The sequence below is a fragment of the Prinia subflava genome, chromosome 4, assembly GCF_021018805.1.
Source record: "Prinia subflava isolate CZ2003 ecotype Zambia chromosome 4, Cam_Psub_1.2, whole genome shotgun sequence".
NCBI classification, from domain to species: Eukaryota; Metazoa; Chordata; class Aves; order Passeriformes; family Cisticolidae; genus Prinia; species Prinia subflava.
In genome coordinates this window covers 47,623,256-47,636,989 of record NC_086250.1, presented here as the reverse complement: position 1 = coordinate 47,636,989, position 13,734 = coordinate 47,623,256, and the positions used below count along the sequence as shown (strand labels likewise).

General features: G+C 35.5%; 1 protein-coding gene across 1 annotated transcript in view; it reads left to right on the top strand.

Annotated features, from left to right (window-relative positions):
* Positions 1-13,464, top strand: part of BMT2 (base methyltransferase of 25S rRNA 2 homolog) — a 33,782-nt gene extending 20,318 nt beyond the window's left edge. Inside the window, exons 3-5 of the mRNA XM_063396693.1 lie at positions 2,078-2,251; positions 5,590-5,704; positions 10,182-13,464. Of these exons, the coding sequence (XP_063252763.1) occupies positions 2,078-2,251; positions 5,590-5,704; positions 10,182-10,811 (919 nt within the window). The 3' untranslated portion in view covers positions 10,812-13,464. The remainder of the gene's footprint in view (positions 1-2,077; positions 2,252-5,589; positions 5,705-10,181) is intronic.
* Positions 13,465-13,734: the final 270 nt, after the last annotated feature.

Here is a 13,734-nt window from a genome sequence, read left to right as displayed (position 1 = left end):
TGATAAATGGACAAAAAATATTTTTCTTTCCAAATTTTATTTCTTTAACTAATTGATACACAGAACTAAATAGTCCTAAATTGATTACATGCTTATAAACAAATAATACAATGTGTAAAAGACACTTCAATTAGCATACCAGCAGTAATGCAAGTGGTTTTTTTCTGGGGTTCTCATTTCTTTATTGATCTTCTTAAAATCTCTTTCCTGCTAAGTTAAGTGACTGGCTTCTTATACTTAGTTAATTTTAGAATTGTTGTCTTTCCATATGTGCAGCCTGATGGATGGAGTTGGTACAGTTTTGCTGTCTGTATGTCTGGCAGTATTGCAGGCTAGACTGGAACATCTGTCTTATGAGGAAAGGCTGAGGGAGTTGGGCCTGTTCAGTCTCAAGAGGAGACAACTGAGAGGAGACCTCATCAGTATCTGAAGGGAGGGTGTCAAGAGGAGGGATCCAGGCTCTGCTTGGGCACACCAGGCAATGGGACAGAAGGCAGCAGGCAGAAACTGATGCACAGGAAGTTCCACCGGAAAATGAGGAAGAAATTTACTGTGCAGGTGACTGAGCACTGGAACAGATTGCACAGAGGGGTGGAGTCTTCGTCTCTGAAAATATTCCAGAACCCCCTGGATGCAGTCCTGTGCCATGTACTCTGGAATAACCCTGCTTGAGCAGGGAGGTTGGACCAGGTGACCCTCTGGGGTCCCTTCTAACCTGACCCATTCTGTAATTACGCATTTCTGGCTTGAGGTGCTTCTTTCCTACCTGTCTTGGGGTCAGGTTTTGTCTGTCTCTGCCTGTTTGTGTATGTTTACATCTAAGAAACTCAGTGCTACTCCAAGGACATTTTTTTTGCTGTCCTTCACATCTTAAATGATGAAGAGACTGGGTATATTTGATGCCTGAAATATCACCAAACCTTAGATAAGCCCTGTGTATACCAAGTCCTTGTCACTATTTGTGATTTAAATGCACCATTTTACCAGCGTGTCCATCCTTAAATCTGTGATGTGAAGTGTCATTATCTTGTTCCTGCCTTGTATAAGATATTATTAAATTACACTTGAATTTATGTTTTGTGGAATGTTTCCTTCAAATCTCTGCAGTTTTGTTAGAGGAAAATTGAGTGAATTTCAAGAAAGCATCATAAAAATGAGTTGTTCAGAAAACATTATTCAAACAAGTATTATTTCTGTTAAAATTTCCATGCAAATACTTGGATTGCAAATTAAATTTTAAAAAAACCTGAATTTTGCAGGATGAGTCCAGCTTTTTAATTTCACAGTTACAATTTTTTTCCAGTTCTAGTTATATTTTGTGGATGAAATTCAGTTACTCTCAGACATAGTGCTTGCTTATCATACACTGATGCTGACTACTGATTAAAGAACACAAGTGCTATTTAACTTCTTTTGTAACATTAATTTCTTTAAATAGCTAATATTTCTGTTCAAGTATGATTAGATTATTTTGTTCTGGTTCCTGTAAGAAAAATAAATAAATACAGGGAAAAACTGAAAGCTACAATAAGTCTTCCACAATAATACAGTTACAAGCTGTTACTTAAAACAAAAAATGCCCAGGCAAACTCAATTTTAAAAACTGCTGGATATAAGTTTGCACATAAATCTGGCTTAGGTTTCTTTTCCCCCAGTTTATGTGCCAGCAGGACACGCATTTCCAAACCTTGTTGCTGACAGGGAGGTAGTTGATAACTCTGCGCTATAGTGGAGAACTGAGTTGAAGTTTACCTTCTGGTGATGTTCTGACAAGACTTCTGCTGTCTTACTCCAGAAGTCTATCCAGATAAAAATATTTTGAATCTGTTTACTCAGCTGTGAGTTACGGCATAATTTGGGGGGAAAAAAACCCCCAACAGCCCACCGCTTGATTTTCTGTTGTTGGGTGTATCACATCTTTTTTAAAGCTGATTTACCAAAGCTGAAATAAAACCCAGATTTGTTCAAAAGCTGACAACACTTGCATCTCTTAACCCTCCGGTATGTGTCTTAGCTATAGTAGTGACTAACAAGAGCATTCAGTTTTCCTGGGGCATTTTTCTTTTTGTCTTTTCAGTGTATGCCGAGAATATTTTCAGAATGGTGGAAAAAGAAAAGCACTTGAGAAAGATGAAAAAAGAGCACTTCTTGCTTCTAAGACCACTCCAGCTTTAAATGTTCCTCAGACTCCCAAGATTGAAGACCCTTTGCCAACCTTTGGCTTGACAAATCATGAAGCTATGACAGAAGAGTAAGTTTTGCTTGTTTTGACTTTTTTTCCTCTTTTTTGAGTGTTAAAACTTACCCTGACATTTTTTTCTCCATAACATGTTAGATCAGTCGTATTTTTTTTAATAGTTAAGAAAGGGAAATTTCATGTGAATGTATACATTTCAAGAGCTGTGTATGTTCTATATTTTGGTGAATGCCATAAAAAATTGCTTGAGAATGACAACATAGTCATTTCATTTTAGTGCTAGAGCAATTTCACTGAAGTATGTCATGGGTGTGCAATGCAATTTATGTTAAACCTTGAGGTGAAATAAGGGAGATGTTAATTAAGTTAGAATCTAATGGCTGTTCAGCACTGTTGAAAAGTCAATTGCTTATGTAAGTACTAAGTGCCAAATGTAAATATCAGAGTACTTAAAACTTTCTCTTCATAAATAATTGCAGAGAAACTCTTGATTCCAATTACACACTTCAGAAGCAATTTGGAATTACAACCCTTAACTTTTAATGTGCTAGCTTTCTGATGACTGGCTCTGCAGAACTTGTAGTATCCTTGAGGTATTTTCCAAACAACAGTTTTGTTTGTGACCTTCACTCAAGTAAGAATTTTATTTTTGGCATCCAGGACTAACTCTATTATTTCTGAAGTCCCACCCTTCATTTTTTTTTTCCTAAATAACATGTCATGTTTGTGACTATTCCATGTGTGATGGAAAACCCTCATATTTTGCAGGTACAATGAAATAATGAATGCATAAGCATAGAATCTATAAAAGTTATAGTTATTACTTGTTTCATATTCTTTATAGATTAGTTCTCAGAACTTCCTGCAGTAGGGTTTTTTCTGTTGTGTAGATTTTTTTCCTTGATTGTAGCATGTCAGCAATTCAGCATTTACTTGAAGCTAGGTGTAGTATCAGTTAGGGACAGAATGACTTGTTACTAATGTCACTAGAAGGCATGTCTGTCCTTAGGAACTGGTGTCTTTTGTGTCTCTCATGTTTATTTAAATCAATAGGTTTGATGATCATGTGCACTTTAAAGCTGTCTGCCAGTGGGAGGCATTGTCAGGATAAAGCACTGGTTCTCTCTCTGTGTCTCTTTGATCTCTGCCTTCCTACTTTCTGCAGTTAATGGTGGCTGTTGCAGAGCTAACTTCACCTGCCTTTTGGCTACCAGTTGTTTGTAGCCTTCCCTTTTGTTCTCATGTGTACAGAAAGGAGTTAATAGAGAATTTTTAGAAATTACTTTAAAAGTATTTGTTAGTACAGTGAGTGCTGTTGATTTTTATTTTCATTCTCAAAAGTTGAAAAATATACACTCCTCTTAAGACTTACCTGGTAAAGGTGAGTTTTATATTTACCTGAGTAAGCTACAAACGATAGTAAGTTCTTAGTAGTCGTAAAGACCTTGAACAACAAGGCATAACTGGTCTAAGTTACTGCCCAGAGAAATCAACATTGATTTTTTTTCTTGATGCCTCACAGAAGAAATTACAGAGTTTATCAAAAAGAGAATAGATTGTGTATTACACAAAGCAGAGATCTCTCCTGAAATGCTTTCTCATGTCTACACTGATCTCGTAGTGATGTGTCCAGCTTGGTACAAGCGATATGGGGGAACCTATGCAGTGTTTGAAGACCGTCACTTCATTGTGGTCATGTAACACTGCAAGAGTTGTGGGTTTGTCTGTCGGTGTGACTAAGCCTGTGACTCTTTGTTTTACTCTGGTAGGTGTAAGGACAATAGTTCTGTTCATCCCATATACAATCCTCTCTCAAGTAATACATAAATATATATAAATAAGGTAGCTTTTGTAAATAGGAAGACAGAATGCATCCTAGTGATTTTTTCACTGTACCATAGGTGAAGTGGCTGTCCTGGAAATTAGAGGCTTTTGTAATTTGCTGCTTAATTTTAATCTGTACAAGTATTTCATTGAACACTTTAAAGGGAACATATTTAGATCTCCAGAGGCTCTCTTTTATTTGAGAAGTTTCCTCTGTACTGTAGCTTCCTGTGGTCCCATGTGTCCATTGATTTGTTGTTACCATATTGGACTCTCATATAGAATGCAAGCATACCTACAGGCACACATTTTTGTGTTTGAATAGGGAAGGATCTGCCATTAGTGTCTGTTTGCTAGACAAGGAGATATACTGGTCTGAGAAACCTCAGACTACCCTTATGTGAGAAAAGACACTACTTGGCTTCAGTCCATGTTTGTGATTTATGGCTACTAGGATCTGCCTACACAGTATCCATAGTCCTGTTTCAAGTCTGGCAGATTTGTTGCTTTCTTCTTCATTCTGAAATCTCACTCAGAACTGATTGGTACGGGGTGGCTTGGTAGTATTTGCAGCTTTAACTTACAGGTAAGTTGCACTGTTTGCCTGGGTCGTGGTGGTATTTTGAGAGAAGAATGCCCTGGATATCTTCAGTTCCATGTAGAAGCAAAATGCTTGAACTTGCCATTATTATTTTGCCAAATGCAATAAGACATTTTCCCTTGCTTTTCAAACATCCTCTCTCTGTTATGTTACTGGGAGTCTAAAAGGAGCCCAGAGAGCCCATATCTCTTACTGCTGCTGCTTAGAGGCTTTTTTTTCCTTTCTGCTTTGTTGTTGCTATGAGTGCAGCCATGGCTTGGTTTTATTCCATTGGCCCTGTACCTCTGTTTCTGAATGTTTTTGCAGTTAACTGTCTCTCCAGAGCTGAGCCCTTCCCAGAAACATGACAAGTTATATTTTGGACATGCCAATTGGTTTTGGCTACAGAAACTTGAAGCAAAGAAACATTTTCTTTCTGGAAGGTTATTAGCATTCTCATCTCTGTGAAGTTCCTGTGAAAGCCGTGACTTTGTTTGCTGCTGTTAATGTATTTTGGATATTCTATTACAAATCATCATGGAATTTTTTTACATTGCAGCCCTGTAAATGACACAGTTTATGTAGCTGTTTTCTGTTTGCCTTTTCAACTCATGAAATTTTAACTCGGGTGTCTAGTGTGACTTCAAAATCAGTAAATACTACAAAAAGTTAAATGAGAAACACAAAACAATGTGAGAAAGCCTGTCTAGTGGACACAAAATTTACCATTTTATTTACTTACTACAAGTGCACAAGTTAATAGTATTGCAGCTGCACTGAACAAAACTCTTCTGCTTAGGGACTGTCTGCTTTTATTGATGGAGCTTGGTTCTTTAGTTATCTCAGCAATTGAAATAAGTTATTCACTTCTGTTAGTCACTACTGTGGTGTCCTGTGAGATTCTTTTGCATTAGTTACCTGAAATTGTAACTCAGAATACAGCTTTAAAAGTTGCATTTGATAAAACTTAATTCTTGCTGCTTCTTAGGTTCCTTCACTCCTTGGGAAAGATCAGATTACTTGATGTTGGTAGCTGCTTTAATCCATTTCTGAAGTTTGAAGAATTTCTGACAGTTGGCATAGACATTGTTCCAGCTGTTGAGGTATGTAATGTTTGCTGTATTTAATATAATCTTGATCCTCAGATTTGGGGAATGCCTCAAAATTACTGAAAAAGTATGTTTAATACTTATATGCTTTCTAAATATCTGTTTTAGTAGGAACTAAATACTACATCCTTTCCCATGAACAGGCTCTAAAGTTGTGTCGTCTTTTAAAAATACGTTTTTTATCTCAGAGCCATGCCTTTATTATGGCATTATAAATCTTGTAATTAGAAAATTTTAGTACCCATCTTTTAATGATATTTCAGATGAGTCCTTGCATCTTAAAAGGTCTAAGTAATGATTAAATAGGCTTGTACTTAGGCAAGAACCTCTCAGAAGCTGCATTCACTGACAGAAGGAGATGATCAGTGTATTTATTGGGTTTTTCTGGGGAGATTTAATAATCAGATGTGCACTATAAGGGAGCATTTCTATTTATTGCTAGAAATATTTTTAAGCTTCCAAAATCCAGAGGACAAATTTATCAGTATATTTGGGGTTTATTTTCTCTAGGCAGTAAGGTTCTCAAATGCCTTAATTCTGCTGTAATCATATCTTCTGTCTTTTGCCTGACCCAACTTCTGTCAGCACTAATTCCATTTATCAACCATGCAAAATGATAAAGTGGAATAATTTTTTTTTAAAGGCACAGAAATACATTTCTGACAGAAAACAGAAAAGCCTTTGACTATACACACCTTGACTACTTACACTTAAAAATCAGGAAAGTAATTACTGGAAAGTAATTTCTCTTATTTGCTGCAGTGTGATTCACATACTAAATGCCTGATAGGTTGTTTGTTGTTACCATGTTTAGTCCATTAAGAATCTCATTGGTATTTTTGCATGTATGCTGAGAGATACTGAAGAATATTCTTTAAAAATTTGAGCCTCATAAATTGCTTTCAAAAGCAATTCAGTGTTAGTTCTGTCTAAAACACAAATTATGAGTAGATTTTGTCTTGCCTAATTTGAAACACAGGCGTCATGATTGCTTTCACTGCTTTGGAGGCTGTAGGACTGTGCAGGGCTGATGGGCATGACACATGGGAGGTAAAAAAGACACCTGCCACTGAAATGGCAGCCTGTGGCATTTAAAATGGTAATACATGGCAAGGGAGTTTCTAGCTGTGATATATAGATCCCAGTGTCTACACCTGATGTTCTAAGTTCTAATTATAGTCAGTGAATAGCATTTAACTGTTAAAAATAGTTAAACCTAAAAAGCTGCTGTTCGATGGTGAGGTGAATTGCGTTCTGAACGAATTCTCCAGTGACTATAATGGCAGCCTAGGTGCCTAACATTACATGAGTTGAACCTAAATACTAATTTTTGAGTATGCCTAGTTAATATTTTTCTATCTTCTAATCTGTTGTTCTGCTTTCATGAGAAAGCTACATTTGCTCTCATGGAAATCAATTTAAATGTACAGTGACCAAAACCTTTATTGGGAAAAGTCCTGAAAAAGTAACTTGTGTGGATTTAAAGGAGGAACATAGACAATTTCTATGTACTGACCAGTTCTTTAGATTCTCCCTCAGTAGAAGGTAACAGTAAGATAATTAATTTCTGGTCATCTGACACTGTTAGTACCACAGCTTCATGGCAGGAGCTTCACAGAGTGCTAATGTACATGTGGTTAACACATGCTTACTCTGAGGCCTGTCTCGGGCTCACCAATATCTTTGATTCTCTTGGATGCTTTGGCTTGTTCAGGGCACCTTGAAGTCTGTCTAGCAAGTGTTCTTGGAGGGACAGGGAGTACAGTTTGAGCAGTCAAATGCATCTGCTAGAGTAAGCTTAGTCCTACCTCCAGAACAGAATTAATGAGCCCTGATGTACTGAAGATGACTCTACTTTGAGCTGCATCAGCAGCATAACCTTCTGAATAAATTTATCTTTACACCAGCCTGGGCTGATTTAAGTTTTTGGAATAGCAGCCAGAGGTTTATTATGGTAGTTAATGTCATGTCCTGACTTGAAAAATTTATCTTGATAAGTTGTGGTAAAAGCTGAAAATAAAATAAACTGTTAAAATTTTCTGATTTAGCAGTTTTCTTAGGTAAGATACTAAAGTACCTTTTAAAACAAATTGTAGTACAGAAGCTTCTTACAACACCAGATCCTTAAATAATGTTGATTAGAGGATTAAATAGTTTTTTCTTAAAAAAAAAAAATTATCCACCTTTGTATAGAAATGCTTTGGATATATACGAAGTAGTTGATAATATTTCAATTTATTTGGAGGAATAAGAAGGATGTAATTGTGGAAATACAAGGAAAGGAGCTGAAATGTTAGTTATGTAACTAAAGGATAAATGTCTTCACTTCAAAATTTTTAGAATCTCTGTTTCACATACAGAGAATGTAAACTGTAGAATATGGAAATATATTTCCATTGAAGGGTTTTGGGTTTTGAGAGAAAGGGAAACTGCTTACCAAGAAAAGTTAAGTATTTTCTTTAGTTAGGCACCATGCACTCACTTCCAGTGTCCTGGTATAAATAGTACACTGAGGGAAATGTGCATTATCAGAAGCTAGGAGGATGGAAAGTAAGACTGGAGTGTGCAGCAGATGTTGTATTGGAGTAATATAGTCTGAGACAAAAAAAAAAAAAAAAGAGAGGCTGGAAGGGTACTGGAGTTAAAAATTAGAATATATATCTCGATAGTTGAGGGTCCTTTCCAGCTCAGAATATTCTGTGAAATATCTGTGCCAATTATTCACGTAAGTAGGATTGTGTTCTTAAAATGTCAGTGGATGCACTGAGATATAATTGCTGTTTCAGTGTCTCTGAGGACTTAAACATTAGTTCAAGACTTGTATATCAAAAGTTTAGTAGCGAATTCCAGTTTTGCAGCATTTTTGTCCTAAAGCTGATTACAGATTCCACTTGAAACATGCCTTAGTCCTGAAACTTTCTTTAACATTATTTGTGGGTTTCTAATTCGTGTTTCTCCACTACTCAGGAATACTTGCAATCTAAATTGGATTTGTCAGCTGTATATGTGTGACTACTAACATTTTCATTCTTGAAGTTTTGAAGTTCTAAGTAAAGTTGGCACATCACTCTGAACAATCAGTTTTCAAAATGCTTCTTTCTTTTACTAGAGGATATAATGAAATTGCTACTGTTATTTCCTGTTTCTCAGTATTACAGGGAAACAGAATATAGCCCTACAGGTATAATTGTTACAATTAAAATTTCGTGGTTATAGCTACATAATGCAAATCTTTTTCTGTATCTTTGCATATCGAAGGTCAAGATTAAAGCTAACAAAAAAGACATCAGATTTTTTAGAATATTGATTACTTCTTAAAATTTTTTGCTTACTCTTGTAAGAACATGTGATTTTATATGAACAGAAATAACATTTTCTTCTACTTGAAAACAATCGTGCATATTAGTTCCTTTATGAATACCCTTGCAAGTGTTCTAGTAATCTTTTTTGAATATTGCTTCATAAAACACACTTTTTCTACTATTTTTCTACTGTTACTATTTTCATGTTATTAAAATGCAGCAGATTTAATTCCACCTTTCAGATGTGTTCCACAGAATGTTTGTGTCTGCTTTCATATTTGCTTACCAGTTTAATGTCTATCATTCACTGAACATTCTGTAGTCATTAAGAGCAATTTTTGTTGCTATCAGATCACAACATTATATCTTCTACCTTTTTTTTGTGAAAAGTCAGTCCCTGGTTTTGATGAAGGGTCAAAACTTAGATTCACTAAAGCGCACGCATTTACTTTTTGAATGCTTTGTGATTAAGGATGTTAAGGATTTATGCTTCTGTATGCTGCATTGTGGTGTCATTTCTAGTCTTCGACAGGTTGAGTGCACAGATGATTGAGATACTTCGTAGTCCTTGGCTTACTCCGAACTAACTGCCCAAATGTGCACCACTACACTTTGCATGTACAGCAAAGCTAAAACATGGATCTGCATCACTGCTGCAAATCAGTTTTGCAACTTCTGAATCTATATTGCCTTGTTATTCCTTGTGTCTTTACTAGTAAAAAATGACATTTTTTCAAGTGACCAAACTACTGAGTTTTTTGGATTCTTTTTAAAGAACTGGTAGAAATTCTGAGGTATCAAATTTTGTTTCTAATTATTCATTTCAGGTTTATAAAAACCTATAAAAGGCTTTCAGCACCTGTAAAAACACAAGCAATCTTCTGAGTTCTTAAATAATTTGTGAGATGGTGGTTGATTCAATACTTTTTTCTTTCAGGGATAAATAATTTCTTTTTATTAACTGTTCTCAGCTATCAAATCTCTAGTAAAACATGCACATCTAAAATTTTGCATATGTGTTAATTTTCAAATTGATTTAATAACAAGACGAATGTTCAACAGGCTTGACATCTCTTTAATGGAACCATTGATTTTTCTGTTGATTTTGGTTGTATTTGCTCTTTAAACTAACTTTGGTGTTTGGTTTTCTGTTTTTGTCACTCCACCAGAGCGTATACAAATGTGACTTCCTGAATCTTCAAATCCAGCAACCTCTTCAACTGGCACAAGATGCTATAGATGCCTTTCTTAAGCAACTGAAAAACCCCATTGATTCTCTACCTGGAGAACTGTTCCATGTTGTCGTTTTCTCGCTCCTTCTGTCTTACTTTCCATCGCCCTATCAACGATGGATATGCTGCAAGAAGGCACATGAACTTCTCGTATTAAATGGTTTATTGCTTGTAATAACTCCGGATTCATCTCATCAGAATCGCCGGGCTATGATGATGAAAAGCTGGAAAATTGCCATAGAGTCCTTGGGTTTTAAACGTTTCAAGTATTCCAAGTTTTCACACATGCACCTGATGGCATTTAGGAAAACTTCCCTGCAAACAACAAGTGACTTAGTTAGCAGGAACTACCCAGGAATGTTGTACATCCCGCAGGATTTCAACAGTCTAGAGGATGAGGAGTATTCCAGCACTGCCGGCTATGTTCGGTCAGACACAGAGGATGAACAGCTAGCTTACGGTTTTATGGAGCTCCCTGACGCTCCCTATGACTCAGACTCTGGAGAAAGCCAGTCTAGTTCGATTCCTTTCTATGAGCTAGAAGATCCTATATTGCTTCTGAGTTAATGTATTCATTGAAATGCCCTTTCAGTCAAACCTCTTGCTTCAATAATTTTGCTATACTAACATGGGCTCAACACAGAAAAATGGTTTGCATAAAGAAAATGCAAAGGTTTACAGAGTTTGCTATTTTTTTCTACTTTTGAATTTTAAAATTTATTCTTGTATGAAAGTGAAAAAATACAAGTTTTATGCAAATGACTCATGTCATAGCATAAATTGCTGTTACTTTCTTTAGATTTGTATCACTATTTTTTTTTCCAGAAAGGTACCATTCTTTTCTTTAGTGCTGTGAAGTGTGAATTCTATTTAATTTGTTAAATGTTGTTTCAGTATTTTAACTCAATGTGGTTGAGCTTAAGGCACTGGAGTTGGTGGGCTTCTGAGAAGTATATGTAGGAAGAAATAATTTGCACTTTAATTAAATGTGCAGATAGGTTAAGACACTTGGTTACAAATGTCCCTTCTTAATTATGGAACAAAACTTTTTTCTTCCAAAATTTGTTTCACTCTGGTTAAGCCTGGGCTGGACAAACTATAACGCTTGCACATTTGATTTTATGTTTATTGCAGCCCTCTTGACATAACACCTAAACACTGGAATATATTCATCCACAGTTATACATACTTGTAATTTCATTGCATAAATAGCAATTTCTGAAGAGGCTTTTCCCCCAGAGGAGTATGGTACGTCTAGGCAATAATGTTTCACTTCAAAGCTGGAATATGTTTTGCAGTTTTACCAGTATACAAGCACTAACATATGTCAGTATTTCCCCAACTATGGTGTTCTGTATTCTCTTCCAACTGGTTTTTTTTTTGGGGTGACAGGGTGGGTTTTGTCATGTTTTAAAGTAAATTATTTATGCATTTTAAAAAGAAACAACTTTTTCTTGAATTATCCTTATTTGTAGATCTTCTAAGTTTGCCAGTGACTACAAACTGATTTTGTAAGAAGGAACATAACTGTACAAGTTCTTCAAGGATACATCTATTTGCATAAAGCCATGTAATTCAGACCACACAAGGGAAGTTAACATATGCTTTTTGTTTGCTTATTAAGGCCAAAAAATCCCCTGTTCAATTACATAAAAACTGACTGAAAACTGGTCTGCACTGTAAGGAGATGAAACATCTGGTTTTGCATCTGTTAAGTTCTTAACTTGTGTAATGAATCTGTGAGTTTTTGCAGGAAAAATCAGTTCTGTTCAGTGGTTAAAAAAAGAGGATTCTTATTAGTTTAGCTTGGATTTTCCTCCATGTAAAAATAATGGCCAGAATTTTCAGATTTGGATATTAGGCTCTTAAATCTGTATGTAAGTACCTAGTAGTAAATTACTTGAACTAGGTGATGGATCATGATTTATTTCTGAGTTCTGAAAGTTGGTAAGAAAATACTAATACAGTTTCACAGATAATTGTGATGAAATGTCTTACACCACATTAAACCACCACATTGTATTTATAATATGAAAGTTGCTAGATAAATTGAAGTTGTGTGGATTTTACAGTGGTTGCTACAAAAATGAAACTTACTCCTTCCATTGAAGTTTTGCACTGAACGTGTCACAGGTTGACCTACCTGTTTTTCTTTCCTACATAGGGTAGTCACATTGGTCCAGCTTACACTCCAATGTGATCTGCACTGTGGTGCTGTATTCTTTAACATAAGCTTTTTGTGTCTCTTCTTGAATTTAAAGCATTCCCAAATACCTAATTCAAATTTGTTACTCAGACTGAATGATAGTTATACAAACCAAACAATTATATTCTGATGTGTAAAAAGAAGAAATTAAGGTTAGACATACAAGCGTCATGGTTCACTTGCTAAGTTTTGTTACAGAGAATACTTCTCTGATGAAATACACAATGGCTTCAAAATTGGCTTTAAGTCAGTATTTTCATTAAAATTTTTGTTATTGAAAGCCTTCCTTCCCAACTAACCACTGATTCCAGCAGTGCTCATGTTAAAATAGTGCTACTGTAAATTCAGCTGTTTATGGGAGGTTAATATGTGCATTCTTCAAAGTGTACCTAATATTGTAATTGATACTCTATTTAAAAACTAGTACACCATCAAATTTATGTGTTGGCACTGATTATGGTAAATTGGTTTGTAATTCATACTCAGAGAAATGAAGTTCAGATTAGGATTTATCCCCCAAAATAGCTTAAATGTTAAGATTTAAGGTTTAATCCTTTTTGGGAGGTTGGTGACAGCACTGTGGTTTAGGGACCTGAGATTCATAACAGCTTGGTTTTCTTGCTGATCATTCTAAATGCCCAAACTGGGTTTATTGGGTATTTGGTTTTGTGGGGTTTTTTCTTTTTTTATTTGGTTTGTATTGGGTTTTTTTTCCACAAGGGACAGTAGATTGTGGTGGAGGAGGAAAGTGTGATTTACATAAATACTTACATCTCCCTGAATAATAAAGTGGATATATCAGGAGTTATTTGGCTTTGGTGGAAGAATATTATTTCTAGGTTATGAAATATTTGAAAATTATGACTGTGCAAGACATCTTTCATTCTTAAGGTGCTGGAGAAGAAAAGGAAGAAAACATGTATTGGCATCTCTGTTGTCTTTTATGTCACTACTTTTGTGAACAAAGCACATTTATTAAAAAAACCTGAAAAATCGAAAACTTTTTTAAAATTCTTTGGAGTAGAGCTGTTGTCTTTTTTTTTCTTTCTGTGCAATCTGTTTATGCTGAAATCCAATGAAATCAGGGCAAAGCTATTTTCTTTATTTTCAAGGAGGTAGTTGTCTCGGGTTTATTTTATAACCCATGATGATACTAAATTTGGTACTTCAGTGTGGAATTGCATTTTATGGAAATGGTATGCTCTAGGACCTCCCAAAATCTAAATTACAACACTTCAGTTTCACCTTCTACATCTCGGTTGTGGTCTTTGCTTTTCAGAAGGG